This window comes from Nanorana parkeri, unplaced genomic scaffold, assembly GCF_000935625.1.
Source record: "Nanorana parkeri isolate BGI_ZX_2015 unplaced genomic scaffold, ASM93562v1 scaffold412, whole genome shotgun sequence".
Taxonomy (NCBI): domain Eukaryota; kingdom Metazoa; phylum Chordata; class Amphibia; order Anura; family Dicroglossidae; genus Nanorana; species Nanorana parkeri.
Window position 1 is genome coordinate 1,209,234 of NW_017306680.1, and position 26,345 is coordinate 1,235,578.

At 43.4% G+C, this 26,345-nt stretch overlaps 1 protein-coding gene across 2 annotated transcripts; it reads left to right on the plus strand.

Moving 5' to 3' along the window:
- The first annotated feature begins 1,214 nt into the window (after positions 1 to 1,214).
- Positions 1,215 to 26,345, plus strand: LMNB2 (lamin B2). 2 transcript variants are annotated; one of them, XM_018559687.1, is made up of 13 exons: positions 1,215 to 1,780; positions 7,907 to 8,043; positions 16,935 to 17,091; positions 18,109 to 18,234; positions 18,329 to 18,499; positions 19,317 to 19,442; positions 19,580 to 19,800; positions 19,963 to 20,077; positions 20,135 to 20,284; positions 22,682 to 22,789; positions 24,104 to 24,223; positions 25,298 to 25,393; positions 25,996 to 26,345. In XM_018559687.1, exons 1-13 carry the CDS (start codon positions 1,550 to 1,552, stop codon positions 26,035 to 26,037), a joined length of 1,800 nt encoding a protein of 599 aa, XP_018415189.1. In that variant the 5' UTR covers positions 1,215 to 1,549; the 3' UTR covers positions 26,038 to 26,345. The 2 variants fall into 2 exon arrangements, with proteins under 2 accessions (XP_018415189.1, XP_018415188.1); XM_018559686.1 differs by having other exon boundaries at positions 19,963 to 20,284.

Sequence of the window (26,345 nt, forward strand, 5' to 3'; positions counted from 1 at the left end):
TGCCAGCGTCCATCACCAAGATGGCCACCGGCAGGCACCAATCAGATGGTAGCGCATGCGTGATGACGTCATTGCCCATGCGCAAGGTGACTTCTCGGCGGGGTGTCACCCCGTCTTGAGACTGATTGACATCTGGGCTCGGGACGCCCCTGGGTGTATGGCCAGCTTTAAAATAGGAAGAAACAAATGCCAGCAATGTCTCATTTTGCTGTGTGCCATTGCACTGTTTATGGCTTCCCCAAACTACCAGCGCATAACCTCTGACATGGGGAGTCAAAGCTTAGACGGGAAGGGTATGTAGAGCTATTTTCTACAGGAAGGGGTTAAAGGAGTGAGAAGACTTTTATGACAGGATAACACAGCCTACTGAGAACTTAACATGCGACTGTTCTGTGTATAATTTCAGACGCAGAGGACTATTGCAGATCTGACATAAGTGTGTGGACTACACGTCTTGTCGCTATTTATATCCATCTGGTTGCCAATACTTAAGTGTAATAGCGGTGACAGAAAAAGGACGCAAATGTGGAACAATCATTTGTGCTCCTTTGGTCTCAAACCCTTTGATAAATTTCCCCCCACAGATTTATTTTTTTGATGATGCAAGTAAATGCACCTAAACAAAGGTAAACATACAGCGTAAGGCTACGTTCACACTACATGCAGGGACCCGGATTTTTCTTCACAGGGGACATAGAACTTAATCACTCACACCACAACATGGGTGTAATCTGAGGTGAAGTATGGAAAAAGGTATATAAGTTATGCAGTGCACTGGATGGAACAGGACCACATTGCTGTGTGGGTACCTGAACCGAGTGAAGTTTGTACACTCTAAATAAAGTTAAAAATAATTAAAAAAAAGGAAATGCTGAGACAGTGCCCGTCCTCTAAAACTGAACATTTTAATAGGCAGGCTAGTGTGATTGCAGCCTGAATAACATCATGTCACATCTTTACATGTATCTATAGAAAACATTGTTGTAGCATTGATTTGCCGGCATTGGATACATTCCAGAAAACAGTGAGCAGGTGCGGCTGTAGTCAGGTGGTCTCTGGCCTCTTTACAAGGAGGCCACTATAAACTAGAACACGCCTAGCCACATAACCACATTAGACAATGAGCCGCAAACACTGCAATACTAGCAAAACCCAAACCACAACTATTAAGCGAGCGCCTTCTGCAGCCAGCGCACAGCCCTAAAATGGCCGCATGCCAGCGCTACTGGCCAACCACGCCCCTTATTTGTGCCAAAGCCCCGCCCTTCTAGCTTAGCTGGAGCGCCATCTTTAGGAAGGGTATGACATATCGCTAGAGAGCTGAGCGCTCGCTCTCACGACACACTGGAGATCCACAGTGCCCTCACAAGACATGGCTGCAGCGGAGTAGCGCATGGCCCTGATGTCACGTGTGTTCTCCTTTCGGGATTGGACGACGCTAATCACTCCCGCCATTGAATGAAAAGTGACTGTTGCCTGAGGAGAAAGGAGCTCTGGGCCGACTTTTGTGCTTGACATTATCTGCTTGGCGGGAAGTCCCGATCTGAGCATGGCTACCTCCACCCCCAGCCGTCAGGTACCCCCTGTAGCACAGTCCCCCTCCCGGGGGGCTCGCACCCCTCTCTCGCCGACTCGTATCAGCCGCTTGCAGGAGAAAGAAGAGCTGCGGCATCTCAATGACCGCCTGGCAGTCTATATAGACCGGGTGCGATCTCTGGAGCTGGAGAATGACCGGCTAATGGTGAAGATATCCGAGAAGGAGGAGGTCACCACCCGGGAGGTAGGTGTCGCGTTGGGGCAAGGTCATGGTTATCCTCGTGTTTTCCTGTGGGATGGGAGCGGTATGACATGCCGGTTCTGCTGTACTCTACATGGCAGCTCATTCATCACAGGGATGGGGGAGGGGCCGCTCATAGCGGGATCATTGTCCTGCAGCGTCTGGAGAGGAGGAACTTCATATCCGCTCTCCATTCAAACTTTCCAAGGGCTGGGCTCTGTGCAGAGCGGATAGAAATCTATTCAAACATCATTTATTTATTACACGTATTCATATAGTGCTACCAATGTACACATTCACATCAGTCCCTGCCCTCAAAGAGCTTCCAATCTAAGGTCCCTATCTCACATGTATGCAGGCACAATTTAGACAGGAGACAGTTAACCTTCCAGCATGTCTTTGACGTGTGGGAGGATACAGGAGTACCTGGAGATGTGCCCTGACCGGGGTTTGAACCGGGGACCCCCAGTGCTGTAAGATAGAAGCGATATAAACACTTTTTTCCCCCTTTTTTTTTTGCGAGAGCGGACCCTGTATACACCTGAGGGTTTTTGTTGTCTTTACCAAAGTGTAACAATGCGCAGTAATCCTACTACTTGTAATGGTGTTTGTTCACACCTGAGCATTGTCACCTTCCTTCAATGGCATGTTCACAGCAAAATCGGGACCACATTTTAAGCCAATGGAGGGTCCGTTGACTTCTGTTCCTTTTGCACCAAACTTTATTTTAATTAACGTGGACAAACATCTATGTATTTTTTTACTAGGGTAAAGGTGGTACACCGTGCTAGTAGTAGAACTAACCATAAATAAATTAGTGCGGTGTACCATTATTCACCACCAATCATCGTTATTTTTGTTCTGTTTTATGTTGAGCTATAAAAATGTAGAGCATTGTTCCCCCCCACTGCAATGAAACAGATCGCAGCGGTGTGAACTAGTCCCATTCACACCCACTCATTTTTTGGTACCCTTGCATTAGCATCCGTTGAAAAACGGATCACAGTGGATCTGGTGTGAATGGAGCTTAGGAGTGCCTGCAAAACTTTAGTGTTTTTTAAAATTTTTTTTTTGCTCTTAACCATTGCCTACGTAACTATTGATTGCCAAAACAAAAAACGCTCAATACTGAAAAATCTGCACAGGGAAAGGCTTGAAGCTTGCTCTCCTTTCCCTTATATTGGTAATTTCCCCTACTTTCACAAAATTGTAAAGCCAAAACTTTATTTTGCTTTTTTTTTGTTCTCTTTTTATTTTGTTTAAATTAGTTTTGGATAGAATAAAGAAGTGTTAGAACACCTGCCAGGTTTTCATTGCTGTCTACGTCTCTTTTATGATGCTTCAGCCTCTCTCTTTGTCCTGTTTTAACCGTTATCACACCAGAGGCCCTAATCACACCAGATCCGCTGTGTTCAGTTTTGCAATGGATGCTAACGGAAGGTAACCCGAAAAATGTATGGCGGTTCCCACCATTCCAATGTGTTGCGATGTGCTGGAAAAGTAGAGCATGCCCTACTTTTTTTTTTTTTTTTACTGCGGAGCGGGGAGGAGAGATTGGTCTCCTGTGACAGCTGATTCCTCCCAGCCTCCTGTGATAGCTGACAGCTGTCTCTGCCCCTACACCACCACTCTCCTAATCTGTCACAGGAGGCGGTGCGGGAGGAGAGCTCAGCCTCCCGTGACAGCGCTTACAGCTGTCACTGCCTACACACCGCTCTCCTGATCTGTCACTGGAGGCTGAGTGGGAGGAGAGCTTGGCCTCTTGTGACAGCGCTTACAGCTGTCACTGCCTACACACCGCTCTCCTGATCTGTCAAAGGAGGCGGTGCGGGAGAAGAGCTCAGCCTCCTGTGACAGCACTTACAGCTGTCGCTGCCTACACACCGCTCTCCTGATCTGTCAAAGGAGGCGGTGCGGGAGAAGAGCTTGGCCTCTTGTGACACACTGGCCACTCGCACCGCTCGGTCACCTGTGACATTTTCCTGCTCGCTGCGGGGACGAGAGAAACCAGGCATGCACCGCAATTTCTGACAAAAGTGCAATTTTCGGCCAATATATTTCGGTGCATCTTTTAGCCTTTACCATATGGGCAAGGATGACACAGCCTCCTGGGATACTTACAGCACACATCCTAAGACCCCGGGACAATCTACAACAGAAGTGCCACACACAGCGTATTATGGGGGAGCTGGAAGAGTCAACTGGCTCCTGATGACCTAGGAAAGGAAGATGGCAGTGTGGTATCGGGTCAGTAGGGTGGGGGTATTGCAGAGCACTGCTGGGTTCACTGGACACGTGACTTATGTTCAGTGAGCATAACCCAGTAGAAAAGAAATGAAGGGTTAAAAAAATGTACACAAAGGGATGAAGGTGGTTTACACTCAAACTCACACACTCTATATTGCCTAAAGTAATGGGACGCCTGCCTTTACACGCACATGAACTTTAATGGCATCCCTGTCTTATGGTGCCCATACATCTTGCATCGGACGAATATTTCCATCCGATGATCGGACCGTTGTACGATTTTCGTACGGCGGCCCTATTATGCACCAACCATCGCACAGTTCCATTAGCGGTCGTTGGCAAAATAACCTGGCCGAATTTCGTTAATTGACAGAACTGATTTTCGTTTGCGTATGAGCAGTGTTAATCGTCCATTATTGTTTTTTTTTTTTTTTTTACGTATGAAAACGCCACCAGCCTTGCGAATTTCATACGATTCGACAAGTTTGCTAACCTGCTGGAAAGTCAAGTCGTACGCTTGTACTGTATTTGCGCTGGTACACTGCCCATCAACATTGCGAATATTGGACGAAAAGGCGATCGCAAACGAAAATCGTCCGATACTCGTTAGATGTATGGCACCTTTTAGTCCGTAGGGCTCAGTCTGCATGCCCAGGTGCGTGATTTTATACACCCATGGCCATGGAGGTTATTAGAACACCTCAATCCAATGATTTGGGCGGGTGTCGTACTTTTGGCAATATAGTGTATATAAGTGTAAGCTATCCCAATGTCACTCCAACAACTGAAGGCTGTGACGCACTGCATGCGAAGCAGCGTGGAGTGTGGGCGTGCTGCCCTCGCGTGCAGTGTCATGTAATTTTCTCCCCGGCACGTGAGCTTGCGAGAGCTCGCATAGCTTAGCGTGCCAAGATGAAAAATGTTTGGCCAATCGGCTCGCACGTATAAACCCGCGCGCCACGATGCGAACGCCATAAGGTTGTTACGCATCAATCATCTGGCTGCATTCCGCTCACACACTGCATGCAAAGCTCCATGCCTGACAGGTTTGCTTCGCTCTGCACGGCTTTGCATGCTGTGTGTCACGGGCTGAAGTGAACTCTTAAGGCCATGACACACTGCAGACGAAGCAGCGCGGAGCGGTGGCGCGCTGCCTTTGCGAGCAGTGTGTCGTGTCTTTTTCTCCTGGGCACCTCAGCTAAGGAGAGCTCGCGGAGCTGAGCGTGCCGAGATGAACAATTTCAACTTCAGCCAATCGGCTCGCGCGTAAACCTGTGCGACCGGATGCACCGTCTGGCCGGTTGTTAAGCACAAACCGATTGGCTGAAGGTGCAGTCAATCATCTGACTGCACTCAACTCACACACTGCACGCAAAGCTCCATGTCGGATAAATTTGCTTCGCTCTGCACGGCTTCGCGTGCAGCCGTGACACACTGCACGTGAAGCCGTGCAGAGCGAAGCAAAGCTCTCCGGCACGGAGCTTCGCGTGCAGTGTGTGAGCTGAGTGCAGTCAGATGATTGACTGCACCTTCAGCCAATCGGCTCGTCTGTAACAACCGGCCAGACGTCGCATCCCGTCGCGCCGGTTTATACGCGCGAGCCGATTGGCTGAAGTTGAAATTGTTCATCTCGGCACGCTCAGCTCTGCGGGCTCTCGCAAACTGAGGTGCCGAGAAGAAAGTGACATGACACACTGCTCGCAAAGGCAGCGCGCCGCTGCTTCGCGTGCAGTGTGTCACGGCCTTTAGTCTTTGGAAATTTCTAATCCAGAGTCTAAATGGAGGTGACTGTTCACACCAGCCTAGCCCACTACCGTCCCAAGGCATAGACCAGTCAAGTCAGTTCACAGCACTGCTTTGCTCTGAAAATTTGACTTTGGAGTGTTCATTTGATTTTCTAATGGGAACAAATCACTCATCATTTTTGGCTGTATGGATGAAAAAATTGGATTTTCAGGATTTTTCTTAACATGAAATTGTCAGTGATTTCCGATTCTGAAAAATCTTACTGTAATGCACATGTGCTAGGCACAAAGGGAACTAGTTTAGTACATCTGGGATTCCATCCCAGTAGCAGATCTGGATGAACATTTTGTAAGGGCTTTCGAAAGAAATTGTCTCAATGATGGCACAACGGTATATCCCTATGAATTGTGTTTAGATGAAACACTACTGGGTTCATGGCCAGCTGAAACAGGACATTGATTGTCACCTGGTTGGATAATTGCAGTGATTTTTCACAGTTAATTGTGTAAAGATTCTCTTCCTTTGCATAAACCATTAGACTGCAAAATGGCTGATTTGTGAAAGTGTTTGTACTTTGACAGGCTTTACTGGTCATAACAAAGCAGGTGTCTGCTCTGGAGGCTGGTGATGGTGTATTGTTTTCTGGTATATTTATTCTCGCAGCTCTCCAGCTTAAAAGGAGATGACACTGATGTGCTGGGGCTTGATGCTTGGGTCTTTGTTCTTTTTGACAGTCACTTCTGTGGGGCATTGTCTGGTGGGATTTAACACCAGTCATCTGTCTGCTTTCATGTTTAAGTCAATTCAGCCAGAATACCTTGTTAGAACATATTAAAGGCCAATCTGTAAAACTCTTGTTGGTCCATTTAGACCACCTCACTTGTGCCATCTGTGCTGGGGTTTTGCAAGTATACAACAAAAAAAGGACCTACATTTTTTTTATTTTGTATTAGTAATGCTAAACTCTTAAAAATTGCATTCACAACCCTAACCATTAACAAAAAGTATCTTATTTGTAAATCACTCGGCTGTAGAGCCTCAACTCATACCTGAATGAGTGCTGACACTGTCCTTCCTTCTGGAGGGGGGCTACTTTTTCTCCCCATGATCCCTGTGTGCGTTGTAAAGTAGACACCACTCACATGATGGACTACATTCTCGCGTTTAGTTTACTTATTTGTAGGGATACATTGATACTGAGCATTTTTATGTGTACACTGGCTCTCGAAATACCTGAACATTGTTCAGGTATTTTGAGAGCCAGAGGGGCTGACTAGCAAGATACTGAAGCTTGGCCCAGCGGGAGATTCCTCCATCCACACAGTTTAGCGTAGATGGAGGAATCTGTTGCACTTTTTCCATCTGACCATAGAAAATCTGCAGATAATCTATAGGTGTATGGCCACCTTTAGTCATGAAAATGCTCCCATACTAAACGCAGATACCGGCACTTTACATTTTTAAACTGCAGCCAGCATTTTAAACCGGCGCCACGGTTCACAGTAATCGCAGCACCTGTTTACAGAGTCGGCCACACTTCTCTTTCTGGAAACCTATGCGGCCCACGAGACCAGTAGAACCCCTAGTGAGACCCCGCACAGCCCTCGTGAGATCTTCCGCTGGAGACATCAGGCTGGCACCCCAGAGCAGCACAGAGTATGTAGCTATGTGGTATTCTGCATTGCTGTATAATATATTGCTGGGATTTGTAGTCATCTATAGCTGGTGGCTATGCGTAGCCTATACTGTATATACATAATTTGAGTATCATAGTTTTATTTTGCCACAATGTTTTAGCTTGTTAATTTTGGTATGCAACAGTCATCTTTAAAAAAAAACCTGAATTCATTGTTTGCAAATAACCTCTATTAATACTGCAGGTCTTCTGCTTTAGAAAAATGTATGTAGTTTCCTTTTTTCCCCCATTTTAATGTTACAAGGCTGACAACCTTTGGGTGAGGTGGGGTGATTTGGTTTACATATTCCAGTAAAGATTGCCTAAGTGGTAGAGTGCTTCTATTGCTCTTTTGGTGTAAAGCACACTCTTGGTACATATAACAAGAGTAGATAATATATGTGCACATTTCTGTGTACTACTTTACTACATAACACTTTTTCCAACTTTTGGAATTCTAGGTCAGTGTAATCAAAGATCTTTATGAGTCTGAGCTTGCTGATGCTCGAAAAGTTCTGGATGAGACGGCGAAACACAGGGCTAAGCTGCAGATAGAGCTCGGGAAGTATCGTTCTGACTTTGATGAGCTAACCAAAAAGTAAGTGTTGTTCTTTTAAAGAAATCTCATTCATTGTCTCATCCTCTTGTACCGTTTTTTTTTTACCGCCAGGGGACCAAGTGCTATTCATACACTTCTTGCCATTGTTAACTGCTTGCCGTCCGCCCATTGTGAAAAAACTGACGGACGGCAAAGTCCCATTGGCGGGTTGCCGTAAATAAACAGCTTTTTTTTTTCTGCTCGCGCAAGCTCCCCTTGGCAGAAGAAAAAAGATCTGTTTCTTTGGGGGTCCCCAGGTGACAGGGGATTTAGAGACCCCCTAATGTCTCCATAAAGAGAACCTGTCAGTGTACCTGTGCTATCGCATAGGGGGGATTGTTAGCCCCCTATGTGATAGCAATAACATTAAATGTAAAAAAAAAAAGGTTTTACGCACGTATAAACGTAAATACGCGTCAGTTGCACGAAAACGACAATTGCGCTACAAATCTTGCATATCGCCACGAACGTTGCAGTGAGAGCAATCATTTTCGGGCCATCAATCACTGATAACAATAAACTTATGAGCGGTAAAAGCTTTTAAAGCGTCGCCTATAGCCAATTTTGGGTATTGTCGTTTTTTGATGTTTCGCGGGCATGTGCAATTTTAAGATTTGACATGTTTGGTGTCTTTTTACCTGACATTAAAATAGCAAAACATTTTTCCTGGCACACTCACAAGCTAGCATGTAAAACAACTTGTCTCACACTTAGGTTAAAAACCGAGGTTTGGATACACTTTTTCTGCAGAAAAACTGACACACTTTTTTACCTGACATGACCCCGTCTTTTATATTTTACCAAATTGGGTAATGTTTTATAATTTAATATCGGGAAACGTTTTTGTTTTCTGTAATTTTTCCTTACTGTAGTAAGAAATAAAACTCCCAGTGGTGATTAAATACCACCAAAAGAAAGCTCTATCTGTCCCCACCCAAAAAATGGTATAAAATTAATTTCACTACAGCGCTGCATGACGGAATAAATGTCAAAGTACTGCAGGGCTGAATACTGAAAAATGGCCTGGACAGGAAGGGGGGTGTAAACACCTGGTCTTCACATGGTTAAGCAGCGTGGTTGGACAGTTTATCCACCGTTGTCTGAACATGCTGCTTGATTGTGATTTAAAAAAAAAAGTGTGTTGGGCTTTTTTCGAGGTACTACTAGTCATGAAGGTGACTGGATCCTGAATTTTTAGGGTACCACCCCAAGATGATATTTCTGTTTCTGGTAAATGATGGCAGTGTTAAAACTAGTTGAGTTTTTTGGGTTTGTTTTTTATATCTTGGGATGGTGAGATTTGTTAGATTTTTGTGTCCTTTTATGAATAGCTTGTTCAGTTTTTAGGCACATTAGTCGTGTTAGCTAGGGCATCAGTGTGTTGTTTTATTTTTTTGGTCTGCAGCCTGTTTAAAGGTGCTTGTAAATATTATCGTTATTGTCTGAACTGGCCGAATGGGCACTAGACAGCCTCTGTAGACACCTTCAGGCAAACTGAGTATGGCTGGGTTGGAATTTCCTGTCCGATAACTGTTTAGGTTCCATGATAAGTCTGGGAAAGGTATGTCCTTTTTTTCCTCTAAAGTAATCACCAGATTGTAGGTAAGGAAAAGTTCTCTCACTGGAATCTGGTTTCACTCAGGGCTGAACAAATCCCAGGAGCCAGGTAGCTCCTGACTATCTTTTAGTTGGCAATAAAGCTGCCTCTTAAAATATAACTAAAATCCCTCTGGGTCCTGAATTCTATATTAGGCTATCCACCCCTGATCGCACTGTTATCTTGTGGCTGAAAATGGAATGCATAGCATTTAAAAAATTTCTCCAAAAAAAAACTGACTGCCGGGTACCTCTGTCAGCAATCAGCTTCCTCTCCGCGGGAACTCGACTTCCAGTGTCCTCAGCCCAAGCCTGCCTAATTATTGGACGGAACAAATATATTAGGACAGAAAACTGAGCTCCTCAAACATCAGTCAACACCAATGTTGAATTGAAAACCAGCTCAGTATATATACAGTTCTGGAAGTCTAAAAACATAACGCAATCAAACATCCCCTCCCCGTGTCTTAATGAAAGAATAGGGAAAGAGAGGAGATGGATATGATGGGATTATCTCCTGAGTGTCTATGATATGGTAATGTATTTGGGTACATCTAGTGACTTGTTAACTCAATCGGACAAATAGACTTCCATTTAACTTGTCTTTTAGTCAAGTCCAAGTCCAGGGTCTGATCCAGGACAGGATACTGGGGTATAGGAAAACACAATCTCCGCTCCCCATGTATCCCCACATAATTGGGAAATAGATCTCCTGTGGTCCTCTTGATCCATGGAGCACAAATGAAGGGTCCCACACAGCCCAAAGCACCATGGCAAGCCCCTCTCCCAATCAAACTCCCTCCACAGCCAAGGCCTATAGTCAGTGAGAAGAAGGCAGGCCTGCAGTCCCCTCCAAATAGCAAAGTAGCGGAGGCTTCTGTCACAATCTCCATTTCTTCAGTTGGATAAATATGAAAAATTGCATATGTATACTTATGTACTTTCTAGCTAGCAAGTAGCTCTCCAGTTGTCTCCATGTATTCCTCAGACTGAGCCAAGTTCGGCATTCACAAATGCCAGCGGGACTTGGTTCAGTCTCTCTCAATAACCTGGTTGCCAGAGTTTTTTTCTTTTTTTTTTCCCGTTGCCTTTGTGATCTTTGTGCTCTGGAATTGTTCAGCCCTAGCTTAAAGTACCAGTTTTCAAGTCTGAATAGTTGAGGTTCAGGTTGCAGACACAGCTGAATGGTAAGAGGCTCAAACCCTCCCTTTCCCTGTATGCTTTGCTCATCTGGGCTTATGGGGATTCGGTTACCAAGAGATAGTCCATAAGAAAGCTTCTACTGCTGGTCTCTGGAAGGCCCAGAGTACTATGCAAAATTTGATTATAGGACCAGTCCACTTAAAAGAAAAAAGGTGGACTGTGTTTCTACCTGGGAATTGTTACAATAGCTAGTGTTGTGTTCTCCATACTATAAACTTGAAAATGCAATGGGGAGAATGGGAAGCCCTTTATAATGGCACACAGCAGGTGCAAAGACACAAACTAAAGCCATGATATTTTCACAATAGATCCAATGAAAGATGTACTTCTGTCAGGTAATTGAAAAGCCTGACGGGGTGACCTAACCCCCATTCACACTAAAGCTTTGACACTTCAGTGTCCAAACTTGCCACGAATAAAGGAATAATGTCACCAGCACACCAGTTTTTGTTAGTCAATGATCCATTTTAATGGCACATTGCCATCCAATACACAAGCGCTTTCGGGGCCGCAGGGGGTCCCCTTCATCAGGCTCAGAATGACACTTCAATAACAGATACATCAACCTTATATAGGCATCAAACAGTGAGGGGAAAAAACAATAAACCACTCCCATACATAATGACATCACTGGATCCATTCCCGCCACAATAGATTCAAAAATTCGAAAACCACCACCAACCTTAAGCATTGCAGCTGTACCGAGGCGCAGGGAGAAAACCGGGCCGTTGGTCGGCCGTAGCGGATGGTTGCCAAGGCAATAGGACGCAATTGCGGCCTGCCAGCACCGCCCATCTCTGGTGCGCATGTCAGTAATAAGGAGCGCAGTGGAACTTCCGGCTTGCGTTCCATCGACCTTTTATTCCTTCCAATCGTGGGTTGGTTAGTAATCCTGAAACCTTTCGGTATCTTACGTGCTCTATAGTACTCCGAGAGTGTCTGTCCATGTAATTCCAGGTCGATCTTCTTCTTCTTGAGACGTTTGATTTCTCTACTTAGATCAGTAGCTGTGTCTGTGCCAAACGCCTTATCAACATCTGTTGGAAAAAGAATCGCCTCCACTTCGTCCGCAGTAAATGCAAGAACGCTTTGGGTTCCTGGATTGGTGTTACCGGCTAGATCCATGAGCAATAAAAGAATGTTACAAGTTGTAACTGCGTGATCTGAGCAACAAATGTCAAAGGTAGATGATGGTGCTCAAAGGCACGGTAGGATAAAGATGAAATGGGGGTGCAACGCAAGATTCGCCAAATAAACTTCAAAAACAGGATGTCTTGCTGCACTCCTAACCAGAGTAACCCCAAGCTGGGTGGGTGCTTGTAGTGACCACGGAAGGCACCGTGTGAATCACAGAATAAAGGAATAATGTCACCAGCACACCAGTTTTTGTTAGTCAATGATCCATTTTAATGGCACATTGCCATCCAATACACAAGCGCTTTCGGGGCCGCAGGGGGTCCCCTTCATCAGGCTCAGAATGACACTTCAATAACAGATACATCAACCTTATATAGGCATCAAACAGTGAGGGAAAAAACAATAAACCACTCCCATACATAATGACATCACTGGATGTCATTATGTATGGGTTAGGAGTGCCGCAAGACATCCTGTTTTCAAACTTGCCACGAAGTCCCATCCCTACTGCCCCACCACTACGTCATACATCGCCAGCATCGGGGCTGTTTAAACAGACTCCCAGTGACTTTTGCCGCCGGGACTCTGTTTAAACTTGTAGAGCCGACTGTCGGCTTTACAACAGAAGCGATCCTGGCGACTTACCTGTCGCCAGATCGCTTCTGCGTCCCGAAGAAGGGGCCGGACACCCCCGCCGCGCTTCCCGGGCTCCGTTGCCCCTCCTACGGGCCCGGGACCGGCGATCTTGGTGTCCGCGGGGAGCTGGGGAGGAGGTCGAACTTCCGTTCATCGATCCCCCTCCGCGTTCTATGGTACCGGGAGCGATGCAGATTGCATCACTTCCGGTCCCTGGGCTGTCAGTTCTGGGCTCCTGGAGCCCAGCACCATTTTATTCTATAGGGTCTTGGCATTCAGAAAATATATAATGTTGGGGGGTTATAAGTAATTTTCAGGCCTAAAATGTGGAATATAACATGGGTACAAAAAATTAAAAAAAGGCCTCAGTCATGAAGGGGTTAAAGCTGAACACTGGGCAGATAAAGGCAGGGAGGGAGAATCGGCACAAGGAGCCAATCTGCTGGACAGTAATGCAGGGAGTATGCTGTTAGAGGAGAGAGCACAGTGAACGAGAGATGAACTCATCGTTCTGCTTCTCTTTTCACTGTAATGTTAGGGCCTGTTCACACGACGTCCGTATTCTGTGCTGACCTGATCCGTACACTCCTGCACTAAATATGCATCCCTATGTGTTTTATGGGCTACAGTTCTCATGTGTGCAGTCCGTTCCTGACTGAAAAAATACCGCATGTCACATTTTGTCCAGTCAGGAAACGCTCGAACGCAACGAAAACGGAACACAATGCAGCTAAGCAAAAAAGGTTGAGGTGGAATAGGCTTCCCTGAAAAGCTGAGTCTAGGGATCGCCTAAAGGCAGTCAAAGTGGGAGATAGACAGACATTTTGAACATGCCCACTACCTTCCCATGGACATACGAGTAAAGGAAAAAAATGTATCCGGGTGAGCTCGCAAATCCTTATATAAACTCCAGAACTGACCCTTGGAGTCCTGGAGCCTCAAGATTGGGTGTACCCAATACCGACGTCTCCTGCAAGCTCGTTCTCTGCAGATTGCTGTAGCAGAAGTGAGCTCAGAGGAAGAATATGCATACTGACAGCCCCACGGCTCAAACGCTCTGCATGAGTAGCACCGCGTCTGCTAATCCGCACCTGATCAGGACCTGAAAATCACGTGAACAGGGCATAAAAGGGTGGGGCGGGGGACCTGAATTCCTTGGGCAGAAGAAGCATCTCCCATGTATGTACTTAATCTGTCTATTTAGCTGTTTCCCTGGAGATTAGCTTTATTTTTTTGTAATCTGCCAGCATAGTGTCAGATTGTGTTGGAGTGGGCTGTCTGATGCCATACTGATTTTAATTTGACAACTGGTCATGCCCATGTACTATACCTACACATAGCTGCTAATAAATGCTGATCCTCAGTTAATGGAAGCAAGTTCTTGCAGCTGTTAGATGGCACGCAGCAGCAAGTGGAGGCCACAAAAGCAGCTTTTTGTTTGCACACTGAAAAGAATTCTCCCACAAACTTGATGAAGAAACAACTGGTAATGTTGACAAGAATAATTGCTAAAAAGTTTGTATATGTAGATGGAAGCACTCTGTATTCTAAATCAAGCCTATTACATTCTACAACTTTTAGCAGTTGTGTAACATGCCTTTTGAGGTAGAACATAGAGGAAAAAAAGGCATATCATATTGTAAAAAACAAACTTAATCCAAAAAGCAAAAAAAAGTGTGAGGATGCATCTGTACCCAATATTCTGTTGTAGAAAGCAATTGACAAATAAGCTGCTTTGTATTCAAATAAGTGTATATACTCCTTTTTTTTATAAGGATTTTAATGTTCCTTTCAGTAGGTCTTTCAGGAACTGTAATTTGCTTAAAGGGCTCACCACTGTCGTAAAGCTGATTTTTGCATGCCAAGGGCTGTGTGAGAAACAATCGCAAAGTATTGGGGGGTGTGTGTTCATTGTAAACACGGCCCTACTATAAAGGGAACGTACAGTGTTTTGGAATCTTTTCTATTTACTACAGGGGTGTGGAATTCCTATCGCCCGACACCCGGGACATGCAGTTTCGGGCACCGGGCGAGTTTTTATGTACATTTAGCCCAGTTGCGGACAAGCAAAGCTGAATGTACATTGTGGAGCCGCCGCTCGTTTACTAGTATCAATTTGAGCAGCGGCGATCATTTCTGCCCGCACCCCCTGCCGTAGTTTTCGGGGTCGTCCGCTCTCCTGGGGGAGCCTGAAAACTACCGCTCAGCCTTAGAGCAGACTAAGAACGTCTGCTCTACGGGCTCTCTGTGTGTTCTCTGAGACCGTGGTGCTGTAATCGCAGCGCCACCTGTCTCGGCTGTCAGGAACTACACAGAACAGCTGTTCTGTGTTGGAGGGCAGGTTCCATAAAGAGAACCTGCCACCTCTAATCTATCACATAAGGGATCTTAATCCCCTATGCGATAGGAAGAACATTAAGTGGAAAAAGTAAATAAATATGTAACCTTTTTAAAAGTTAAAAACATATAAAGATTTAAAAAATGAAAAATAAAAAAATGAAAGCCTGCTGCCCCTGCCATCTGCATGCAAATAAACGCATGCATAGGACATTCTGCATGTGCTTTGAGATTGCAGACGCCATTCCATGGTGGTAGCCAGAATTCTTCACCACACACACACACACACACTTCATTTTCCCAGGTAATATGGAAAAATAAAAATTACCCGATGAAATCTGGCCCAGTCTCTCCCAAACCACCCCCCCTGGCTATACTTGCCTTTCGGCGAACAATCCCTCCCCTCCGCCAGTATGGGTGTACTATCTGTGCCCCGTACTGCTGTCCAGTGCAGTCCTCCCCTATGCATTTTGAATTTCGCTCGCAAATTGCAAGCACTCACTGGTCAACGTGGTCAGATGACTGCGCTGACCAGTGAGAAGCGCTATTTAGCACAGTCAAATATGTTTTGATTAGGGGTGCACCGATCCTAGTAACAGTGCGATACAGAGTATTTGGGCGAGTACTCGTACTCACCCAAATGCTCCGATACCTTCTCCGATTTTGGAACTTATGGCCAGATGAAAATTTCCTCTGACTGGCAGGGAACATGGAGCCAGCTTCTTGTGCAATCAGGAAGCCGTGCGGCAAGTAATGACCCGCCTCCTGGTTTTCTGATTGGCTGGAAAGCCGGCTTCCTGGCCAATCAGCATCGAGCCATTTTCCCGGTCAATCAGGTCATTACTCGCCACCCGGCTTCCTGATTTGACTGGGAAGCAGGTTTCCTGGCCAATCACAATCAAGCAGGCCAAACAACATGGAGCCGGATTCCGTGGCAATCAGGAAATCGGGCGGGATGTCATTACCCACTGCCCGGCTTTCTGATTTCCAGGAAAGCCTGCTCTATGCCAGCGGAAGCACCGGTATTCGTATTCAGTGTCGGCGAGATCCAAAAGCATAAAATCGGTACTCGTACTCGATACAGAAAAAACGGTATTGGTGCATCCTTAGTTTTGATAAACTATTTTTTTGTATTGGGACAAGTAGATTGCCATGAAGGACAAGTAAATTCGGCCCCCACTTTAGCCCTTGGACAAGTCGTTTTTTGTTTTTTTTATTTCCACACCCCTGTACTATATTCAGGGCAAACTATTAATGTATCTCAAAGTGTGTGTGTTTATAGAATATATACAAACACTCCTTTTTTATTTTTTTTTGTTTTTTTTGCTCTGCTCCCCGCTCTCTATCCTGAGCTCATTTGCTGGGGACCCTGAAAACCATGGTGGGGAGGAAGGGGACAGACAATCAGGCTGGTACAAATGATCTGTTCAGATCACTTGTATTAAACGTGCAGCGGCTCCCCACTGTTCATTTAGCCCTGCTTACCCGAAGACTATGATAAAAATTATTAGTCAATGAAATGAACACTGGTAAAACATTTGCCTTTGTAGTCCTTCCTCCCTCCTCAGCATACAAAAGCCTAGCCAACCGGGGAAAAATGCTGCTTACGTGATTCATTTAAAACTCCAGTATTCTATGAAAACTTTGCTACCAGTCAGTGTGATGAACTTCATTTGAATTGACTTCTGGGGAAAAAAACACAACTCAGGACACTCAATACAACGTGCAAGCCTTTTGGTCCCTACCTATTAGTAGGAACAGACTAAATTGGAAACTATATGGATTTTCTGAATGTCTGAATCTAAATTCTACTTTGCCTGCTGTCTTAAGGTTTTCTATTCTATCATTTTTTGTTCAGCGAGCTCAGTTTTATCTCCTTTGCTTTGACTGGCGTTTCCAGTGATGTAAACAAACATTTTTTTTTTTCCTGTACCCAGTTACTGCATTTTACATTTCATTTTCATTTTTTATTTTTTTTCCAGTTTTAAGAAAAAGGATGCTGACCTGGTTAATTCACAACATCGCAATAGGGAACTGGAGGCCTTGCATTTCAGAAGTGAGGCAGAGCTTACGGCCACCATAGAGGAGAAGCGGAAGCTGGAGACCGAAGTGGCTGATTTGCGTGCTCAACTTGCTAAGGTATTTCGTTGGTTTGTGTAGGTGTTGTGCACATCAAGAGACGCTAAGGTCTTATGGAGACTATTGAGATCTGTTATCCATAACCGTTTTTATTTAGTTTTTTGGTGCTATATTTTAAGATTTACAAAATCAATCGAACGATCATTGTATAGTATATTTTGAATGATTGCAGGGTCTACATTTTTAAAGTAATTTTTGATATTTCTTTTCCCAATTTATTTTTCTATAAAATATACAGTTTTTAGCTACTAGAAGCAGCTAATTTTACCAGCTGCAGTAGCTCTGCCTCTCTGCTCTAATGTGCCAATACACCTTACAATTATCTGAAGATTTTTGTCTTGCGTTTTCATCAGAAAATCTGCCAGTTGATGGGAAGTGCACAACCTCAATTACTGTACAACTGGCAGATTTTGTCTTTCAAGCAGCCTAGAAAACTTTTGTCTAATTGGATGAAAATTGACAGGTTAGTGGCATTGTTGTACAACAAAAATCTCAGGAAGAAAACTGCACATGCTCAAACAAAAATCTGTCCTTTCGATCGATGAAAATCAGCCAGGTGGTGGTGCTGAGTAGCGTTAATTGAAAACTACATTGGTCTGTGCATGATGGGCTAGTTTTAAGAAAATTGAACAAGGGTGAGATGTCTGGACAAAGAAAGTTGTACAATGGTTGTAAGGTGTATGGCCACCTTTTACTGATCTTGTACAACCTGTCAATATCAGCCAATATCTTATATTTTGTAATGGGTCAGCTAACTTGGAGTGTGAGAAGGAGCAGTAAAGTACAACCATTCTGCAGTATTGCAAAGCCAGAAGTGGAGCCTGAGTACTTGGTGAGTAAATATGGCTTCCTCCATGTACCCATGAATAGCAGATTACTCCCAAACTGCAGTTTTTTAAAACCAAACAGGTAGTGTTGCTACATTTAGCTGATTTCTTTTGAGGAGCTAGGTAGCTATCTAGTGATTTTAGTGATGACTTCAAGTTGAGAATTGTCTGTGCCCATGTGTTTTTCTAGGCAGAAGATGGTCATGCTGTTGCCAAGAACCAGTTGGAAAAGGAGACTTTGATGCGTGTTGATATGGAGAACCGCTGCCAGAGTCTGCAGGAAGAGCTTGAGTTCAGAAAGAACATATATGAAGAGGTGAAGCAATTTCCATGCAGTAGGTGAGAGGGAGGTGGCTTTGCCTGTTTAAAACTCTATATGAAAAATGTTTTTTTCTCATGGTTGGTTCCAGGAATTCCGAGAAACCAGGAACCGTCATAAGCGTAGCTTAGTAGAAGTGGATAAGGGCGGCAAATATGACTACGAGTCCAAACTGGCACAAGCTCTAGATGAGCTCAGGAAACAGCACGATGAGCAAGTCAAGCTCTACAAAGAAGAGCTGGAGCTGACCTATCAAGCTAAGGTAATGTGATTTGAACTATGATTGTTTTGTAACAGTAAAAAGCCATCTGGGTCATTCAGTGAATGTTGTTTTCTTGTATGTCTGTCTAGGGCATATTTAAGGAAGGTAATGTTGCTTGCGATCAGCCATATGCCTGCTGTCCAATATCTGGTTGTCAAGGCCAAAACCTCATTGTCGAACACTTGTTCTCAGCATGCCTTTTGTCTGTGTTCCTTCCTGTTTGTCTGCCAATGTGTATTGATTTTGAAAAACTAATTTCAGAAGTCCTTAAACACAAGCTGGCTGTCACTAATCACTGACATAGCATATTGTGACTAATGACAAGTCAATATAGAGATGTGCATGCTTGATTGTTGAACTGCTGAAGCCCAGTCAGAAATGAAATTCCTATTGTGAAAGAAATATGGTGGTTGATTTTACTTGCTCCCTATAAAGACAAGATGAAGGGCTATATCTGGCTTGAATACTTCTGAATTGCATATCAGAATTTTGCATCTCTGTACTTGTTCAGAGCTAGTAGCTTGTAAATAACTGGATCATCTTGACTTGCCAGATTAGTAGCAAAGATGGTAAGCAGGATTTCTCTTTAATGGGGAATGGCTATAAACCTATATCCTGTGAATTCAGAATTATGGAGAGGAACATATCCTCATATAACTGTTGAAGACCTTAATTTATGGCTTTACCCTTTTTATTTTGTGTTTTTTTTTGTGGGTTTTTTTTTCTGAAACGGTCTCTGTAAAGTTATAATTTGATTTAGATTACGCACAGATTTTTAGGGGTTTTCATTTATTTAGTTATTCTTTGTTCATTGCAGTTGGATAATATCAAGCGTTCCTCTGACCATACTGATCAAGCTGCTGAGGCTGCCCATGAGGAGCTGATGGAAGCGCGAATGAGAATTGAGACACTAGGCTACCAGCTGTCTGGTCTTCAGAAGCAGGTACATCACACTGAGAAGTACTCTGTAAAATGTTTTTCCTTTAAACTATTCACAGTGCTTCTTGCGATTTGTGTTGAAATAAAGAACGTTAATGTGAGGTGTATGCTACCACTGCTAACGGAGTGGATTGATTACAGTTCAATGCAGCAGAGGATCGTACCCGTGAACTGGAGCAATTGTTGTCCAGTGATCGTGAGAAGTACCGAAAAATGCTGGATGGTAAAGAGAAAGAGATAGCTGCAATGAGGGACCATATACAGCAACAACTGACAGAATATCAGGAACTACTAGATGTTAAATATGCTCTGGACATGGAGATTAGTGCTTACCGCAAGCTGCTAGAGGGAGAAGAGGAGAGGTGAGTCCCCTTGTATTTTTAAATGTGGGAAGGTGAGAAAAATCTCTCCTTGATTTTATGTAAATTGAAATCTTGCTTCCAAAATGTGCTGAGAGTATGAACACATTCATTTGTTGCTTCAGATGACTTTTTTTTTATTTTTTTTATATATATATTATTTAGGCTAAAACTGTCACCAAGTCCACAATCCCGTGTTACAGTGTCAAGGGCCACCTCAAGCAGCAGCTCCTCTGCTGTCCGCCAGTCTCGTAGCAAACGAAAACGCGTTGATGAACGTGTGGAAGGTGACACTATCCAGTCTTCAAGCAGTTGGGCCAGGCACTCCTCTCGTGAGACTAGCACTGCTGCTGAAGGGGAGGATGCTGGTGATAGAGGAAGCAGCAAATACCATGTATCACAGCAATCGTCTGCAACTGGCAGTGTCTCTATAGAGGAATGTGGCAACGAAGGAAACTTTATTCACCTGAAGAACAGCTCCGATAAGGTAATTCTTTTTTTTTTTTTTTTTCTTAACCTCGCACACAGTTGTGTGAGGTAACCAACAAACATCAGGTATAGGGTGGCTGTGGTGTTGGTTATTGGTGGTGTTGGTGTGTTCAGAGGAAGCCTGCTTTTTATGTACTTTTGACAGCAGATACCTGTAGGACCCCAGAGCCCAATTGCCACGCAGCCCGCAGGGCTCTAAGCCAGAGGTCCGCTAACTCCTTTGATAATCATTCATGAAGACACATCTCCACTTAAAGTGGTGGGCAGAGATGCATGCAGGTAGGTCCCAGGTAGTTTACCTTCCTGGCTTTTGGGTGCTCAGGATACCCCTTTTTAATCACAGATTAGCTCACTGTGTCTGCCATTTCCTTCAGCTGCTCTTCAACATTTTTTCTTGTGCTACTGCCTGTTGAAGTGTTTCTTCCAGGGTCTTCCTTTATTCCTTCCTGTCTGGGACACTCTGTTCCTGTTCTATTGGGAAGTTTGTCTCCCACTTGCAGGAGTGTTCCCATGTCTGATTACACAGAACAGTTGTTTCCCGCTTTGCCAAGGGATCCCACTGTGAATCAATTTCTTGATCTGTACTTAATTCGGCATTGCATAGGTATTGTGAAACCTTCACCTCCGGGAAGGTTTGGAAGTTCTCCCTGTGACTGGATAAATGGCTTTATTACCCTATACTAAACAATGCATGACCGCACTATCTTCTCTAGAGATGATGCTTTGACATCTGGCTTTCAGTAAACCAGTAGTCTTCGCCCTGGAGGGAGAGGTTTGCGCGCCTGGGTGTGCCTAATCTCCTTCATAGCAAGAAGAAGCCCTTGCTGGAAGGCCCAGTAATCCTCTGGATTCTCAGCAGACGGCACATGCTTGGTTCCTGTTGCAGGATAGAATATGTACGGAGGCCTTTATGGGACCTGATCAGCTTGGATATATGTCATCCTTCTGTGGCTGATTCCCAGCCTCTTGAGAAAGTTCCTCCAGGTCCCAATCTAGGTTCTGCCCTCAATCAGGTTAAAAGTTTTAGCTGTTCAGCTAAGGTTTGCGCCCCTGGCTCTACAGCTTGGAACTATGTTCTGGATCTTGGTTGGCAGGTTCTGTAGTGTTCCTCTGTCAGGCCCCTGAGACACCTCTGGGTGTTAGTGGATGGGTCTAATCAGGCAACTTCACTTTCCATGGAACCCTTCTTCCATGTATCCCCAAGGTTTGGGCATGTAAGGCAATTTGCATAATTGCCTTACATTACATTAACGGGTAATGCATGCATGGCCAAATAGAAAATAAATGCTCTCCAGAAAGATATAAAAATGACTATTTAGATACTTATGATTGGATAATATAGCATATGACCGGTTTGAGTGTTAAGAAAGGAAAGATTGTCTCCTGGGGGGGAAGGAGGAGGGAGGACACGGGGTTATATTTTGGTTGAAGCAAAATGGGTAAAGAGGTAGTTACACATATGTTTTAGTAATGAAGGGTATTTTTTTCAAATTTTTAGTTTAGGATACACTAAGAGTGGGAACACAAGTTTTAGAGGGAGGGGGGTGGAAAGGACAAGGATTAAAGTAAAAATATAATGAAAATGGGGTATATTTTCAGACATCACAATATCGTATACTTGAGGAGTACACATTGATAAGAATAGAGAAGTTATATATAAAGTAAATGGGGAGAAAAGGGACTATAGGTTTTGGCTGCTTAATAATTGTTACAGGTGAAATTATTGCTATTCAAGAGATAAATTGAAGTTAAATACCTTTTTGTATGTATCATGTATAAATGTATTTTCGTGAACAATAATCATAAAAATATATTAAACAAAAAATAAACTGTACTCTAAATGTAATTTTTTTTTTTCGGTTTAAAATTATGATTGTGGCACCAAGGATTGCAAACTTACAGTGAAATAAAGGCACTTTTTTATTTCCAATTTGGTGGGGTGTTTTTTGTTTTTAATGCAACACTGAAAATTAACCCAAAAAAAGCTTTAAAAAATCAGCACGAAAATAAGTCAAGGGAAAGGGTTAATTAGGGTAATGGTTACGTTAAATATGAACACTTTAAAAAAAACAATTTGTCATGTTGCTTTATCTGACATCATACGCAGATCATCACTCATCCCTTTAATCTTCAGATCAATGAAACAGAGTAAATGCAAAAGTAAAACCGGCTAAAAAGCTCAGTGCACTGAAAGGCAATCTCAGCGCTGGCATGGACGCTGGGAAGTGAGATGTGTGCTGGGGCAGGATACATAGAAAAGACTTTGTGTTAGGGCAGAGTTCCAGTATCACAAACTGTATTTCCCAATCTGACTGCGTAGTTTAAGTGTCATCTAATTCATTTTGGGTCATGAAGGAATATTTTCTTATGTGTGGTGTTTTCTTGTACCTCCTAGGATCAGCCTCTAGGTAGCTGGAGACTAAAAGTGAAAGTTGGAGACCAGGAAGAAATAGTATACAAGTTCACACCAAAGTATGTGCTGAAAGCAGAGCAGTCTGTTAAGGTAAGATGTGTGGGAATAATTAATTTATATATAATGCAAAGGGAGAAGCATTGCTCTTAGACACGTATGAAGGGCCTCTATAGAACCTTGTGTTTTGTAACCATTCGTATTTTGAGCTTTTCCAGCATAAGGATTTAGATGCACAGTACTTAGTTTCCAGGGATCCCTTTTTCAGCTTATAAGATGTTACATCTCCAATGTACGAAACCATACTGTAGTATTTAGTGTTAAATGAGTAGCACACCCATTGACAAGGAAACACTGCAGTTTGTACATTCAGGTGTAAACGCCTAGAATGTACAGGTAAATCTCACAGCCTAACTCTGGGGTTAATGTTTCAATTTCCCAATGCTGTAAAGTTGTAGCATTGCACCAATACAAAATATGACCAGTTTTAGTATGCACATCTGTGGGAAACAGAAGTGTTTTGTACTCTTTTGGCTAATACAGCTTTAATTTTCCTGGTAAAGTGTTAAAATATTTGTCATGACCACTGTTCACACTTACAAGGTGGCCACGCGTCGCAAATGAAGTAGCAGGAACAATGGGCTTCCCTATGCGCAGCAAAAGTGCCAAAGAAGCTCGTGCAACAATTTGAGCTCCAATCACTTCACACATTTTTGCCACTTTGTGCGAATGTGTGCCAAAGCGCTCTATTTTTTTGTTCACATGCACAGCAAGTGTAAAGAGGGACTTAAAGTGGAAGTCCTCCCTCCCCCATGCTATCTACATCTTGATTGCAAAACCTGGCTGGGAAACACCACCTCTATGCCCTAGAGCTGTCAAAAACCTAGGTAAATTGCCAGGAGTTTCCAGTGCTGATTGCTGGACAAGTGGATGACATGCATGTATTTGCTATGCATTTACCAGGGTAAGTGTGTGTGTGTGTGTGTGTGACTGTGTGATGTTCATAGAGTAAGCCTAGGGTCAACTTTCAAATTAAGTAGCGGGAACAAGTAATTAAGTGTGAAATAATGAACCTGAACTATTAACAAAAATGTATCCTATTTGTGTATCACCCGGCTGTAGATCCTCCAAATCATCTCTGAATTGGTGCCGACACTGTCCTTCCTTCTGGAGCTATCGAGCCAAGCTGGCTCCCGTGATGGACTACAATCTCAATACAAATTAGTAAACTAAATGTGAGATTGTAGTCCGTCACTATAGCGAGCTTGAAAACCTCCATTATAGAAAGTACAGTGCTTGTGCTGGGCATGAGTGCTGCTGTGTCATGTAACCTTGACACTTAATTTCCCTCAGCTTTCTTCTAATGCTGCAATAATTGTGTCCTTTTTTTCTTTCTTCCTTTTGTAGATATATAGTGCTGATGCGGGCGTGGCTCATAGCCCTCCTTCTGTGTTGGTTTGGAAAAACCAAAGTTCTTGGGGAACTGACGCCAACATCAGGTTCTGTCTGGTAAATGGTGAAGATGAGGTCAGTTTAGTTTGATGTGATTTAACTGCTATATAATTGAAACGTGTGTGTTTTAGGGATGCACAAATTTCGGCCGCCGAAACGTTTCGGCCGAAAGTGGCACGTTTGACAATTTGGCCTAAGTGCCATGACGGCTGAAAATTCAGTGTATCCCAGCTGCTCTCCCCCCCCGCCCCCCCTGCCAACAATTCAGGATGGAGAGTGGGTATATCAACACTCACCAATCAGATGATTGGTGAGTGTTGGGTTAGTACACTATGTCCAGTTATGAATGTGGATCTTCATCAATTCCTATTCATTCATGATTGTGGCCATAGCAAGTACTCAATGGGCGGAATTTATTAAATCTGGAGCAGTTGCCCAGGGCAACCAATCGGCTTCTCTCCAGTTTGTTCCGTTGAGATTTGGAAATTAAAGGGAGAAGCTGAATTGGTTCCATGCACAGCTACTCCAGATTTTGTTTGCTCCAGTTTTGATAACATTTTCCTTGTTATATTCACAATGTATGAAGGAACACTCAGTATAGATGATTCCTGTTCATTTATAACAGGGCTGCACAAAAAGAGATTGTGTACTGTGTCTTCAATACTTTTTCTATTGTAAAAGGGAAATATCAGGGGACTGTTTAGACCCCCAATATTTCCCTAGAGCCCCCGACCATAAAGTGTTAAAAATAAAGTAGAATTATTAAATTTGAAATTTTTATGAAAGATTGGAGGGAAAAAAAGTCGGTTTCGGCCAGACAAAATGGTTAGTTTCGGTTTCAAAGTGTGTGTGTGTGTCACACTTTTTTTTTTTTTTAAATGTTTCCCTTGCATAAGTAATTCCAAAGCTATGCTTGCCAGTCATGCAGATGCTAAGTTCTGATTGGTGTGTGAGAAAACATGGTGACCGGTCTTTCCCCTGGCAATGATGCAGAAGAGATGTCACTGAGTAACCTGCCATCCCAGCAATATATATAGGGCAAATGTAACCAGTGGTTATATTAAGAGCAGTATTTTTTGTTTTTTTTTAAAGATTGAGTTCTTTTAATAATGTGACAAACATGGCTGATTTACCTTAATTTCCTAACAGGAATTGGCAGTGAGAGTTGTATCAACATCTGTCCTGACCACTGTAGAGGAAGAGGAAGACGCTGAATTCGGGGAGGAAGATCTTTTTCATCAGCAGGTTATTAGCCAAAATAAATACTTTCAATATGGTATATTTGTCATTCTTTTACAGATTGGTGCTTCCATCACAGAACTGTGCTCTTAAATTCTGGAAATTTATAAATATAAATTTGTGGGGGGTTTTTTAGTGTTTTTTTTTTTTTTTCTACACTATAGTTTAATAGTAATGGAAACCCTAGAATTACTACTTGATGTATGGAAACACTAGTTGGTGGCTCCAACCTGTGAATAAGAGTACCACATGCTTACAGGTACCTGTGGTTCTAAAGAAAGGAAAAAATTGTATGTTTCATTATAGCAAGTCAATTCACGTTGTGGTATCACGCTTTTGCATGCTATAAGTGCAATTTCAATTCTGTTTTTCAGTCATTGTTCTAGTCCTGGATTTATAGCTTTACCCAAGGTGAAACACCGAATTTGGGTGTTGCAATCTTACCTGCTACTAGCAGCTGTTCAAACTTGTATTGCTTAGTTTGGGTAAAATGAGAGTTTTAATACGTTTTTACAACTGGTAAGGGTGTCTTTTACTAGTCCTCCAGTGAGCCCCCCCCCCCCTCCTTCCTATGATTTTTAATACATTTTTTTTTTTCTTTCCCACAGGGTGATCCCCGCACAAAATCAACAAGCTGTTCTGTAATGTAATTGCCCAGCATTGTTCTTTCTTTTACTGCCAGTGCCACTGAAGTCTCTATTTTTATACCTATGAAAAAGGTTATTTTCTTTTATTAAGGTATCTTTTAGTTATTTCATGTAAACAGCAATCTACTGCCAGTCATGTTTGCAAAGGTTTTTATTTCTGATTTTATAAACACTATCTCCCAGGTCAGGGATATTATTTCTTTTTGTTTTACTATGGCAGATATAGTTTTAATGTGTGGCTGCAGAAAAGGGTGCACTTATTTTATTGGTTATTTTCCATTTGGCTAACTGTGCCACTTAAAGAATAGTTA

Coding starts and splice junctions, on each gene's coding strand:
- LMNB2 (XM_018559686.1), top strand. CDS start 1,550: ATGGCTACCTCCACCCCCAGCCGTCAGGTACCCCCTGTAGCACAGTCC. Junction 18,235..18,328: donor GAAAGAACATATATGAAGAG/GTGAAGCAATTT, acceptor GGTTGGTTCCAG/GAATTCCGAGAAACCAGGAA. Junction 24,224..25,297: donor TGGTAAATGGTGAAGATGAG/GTCAGTTTAGTT, acceptor ATTTCCTAACAG/GAATTGGCAGTGAGAGTTGT.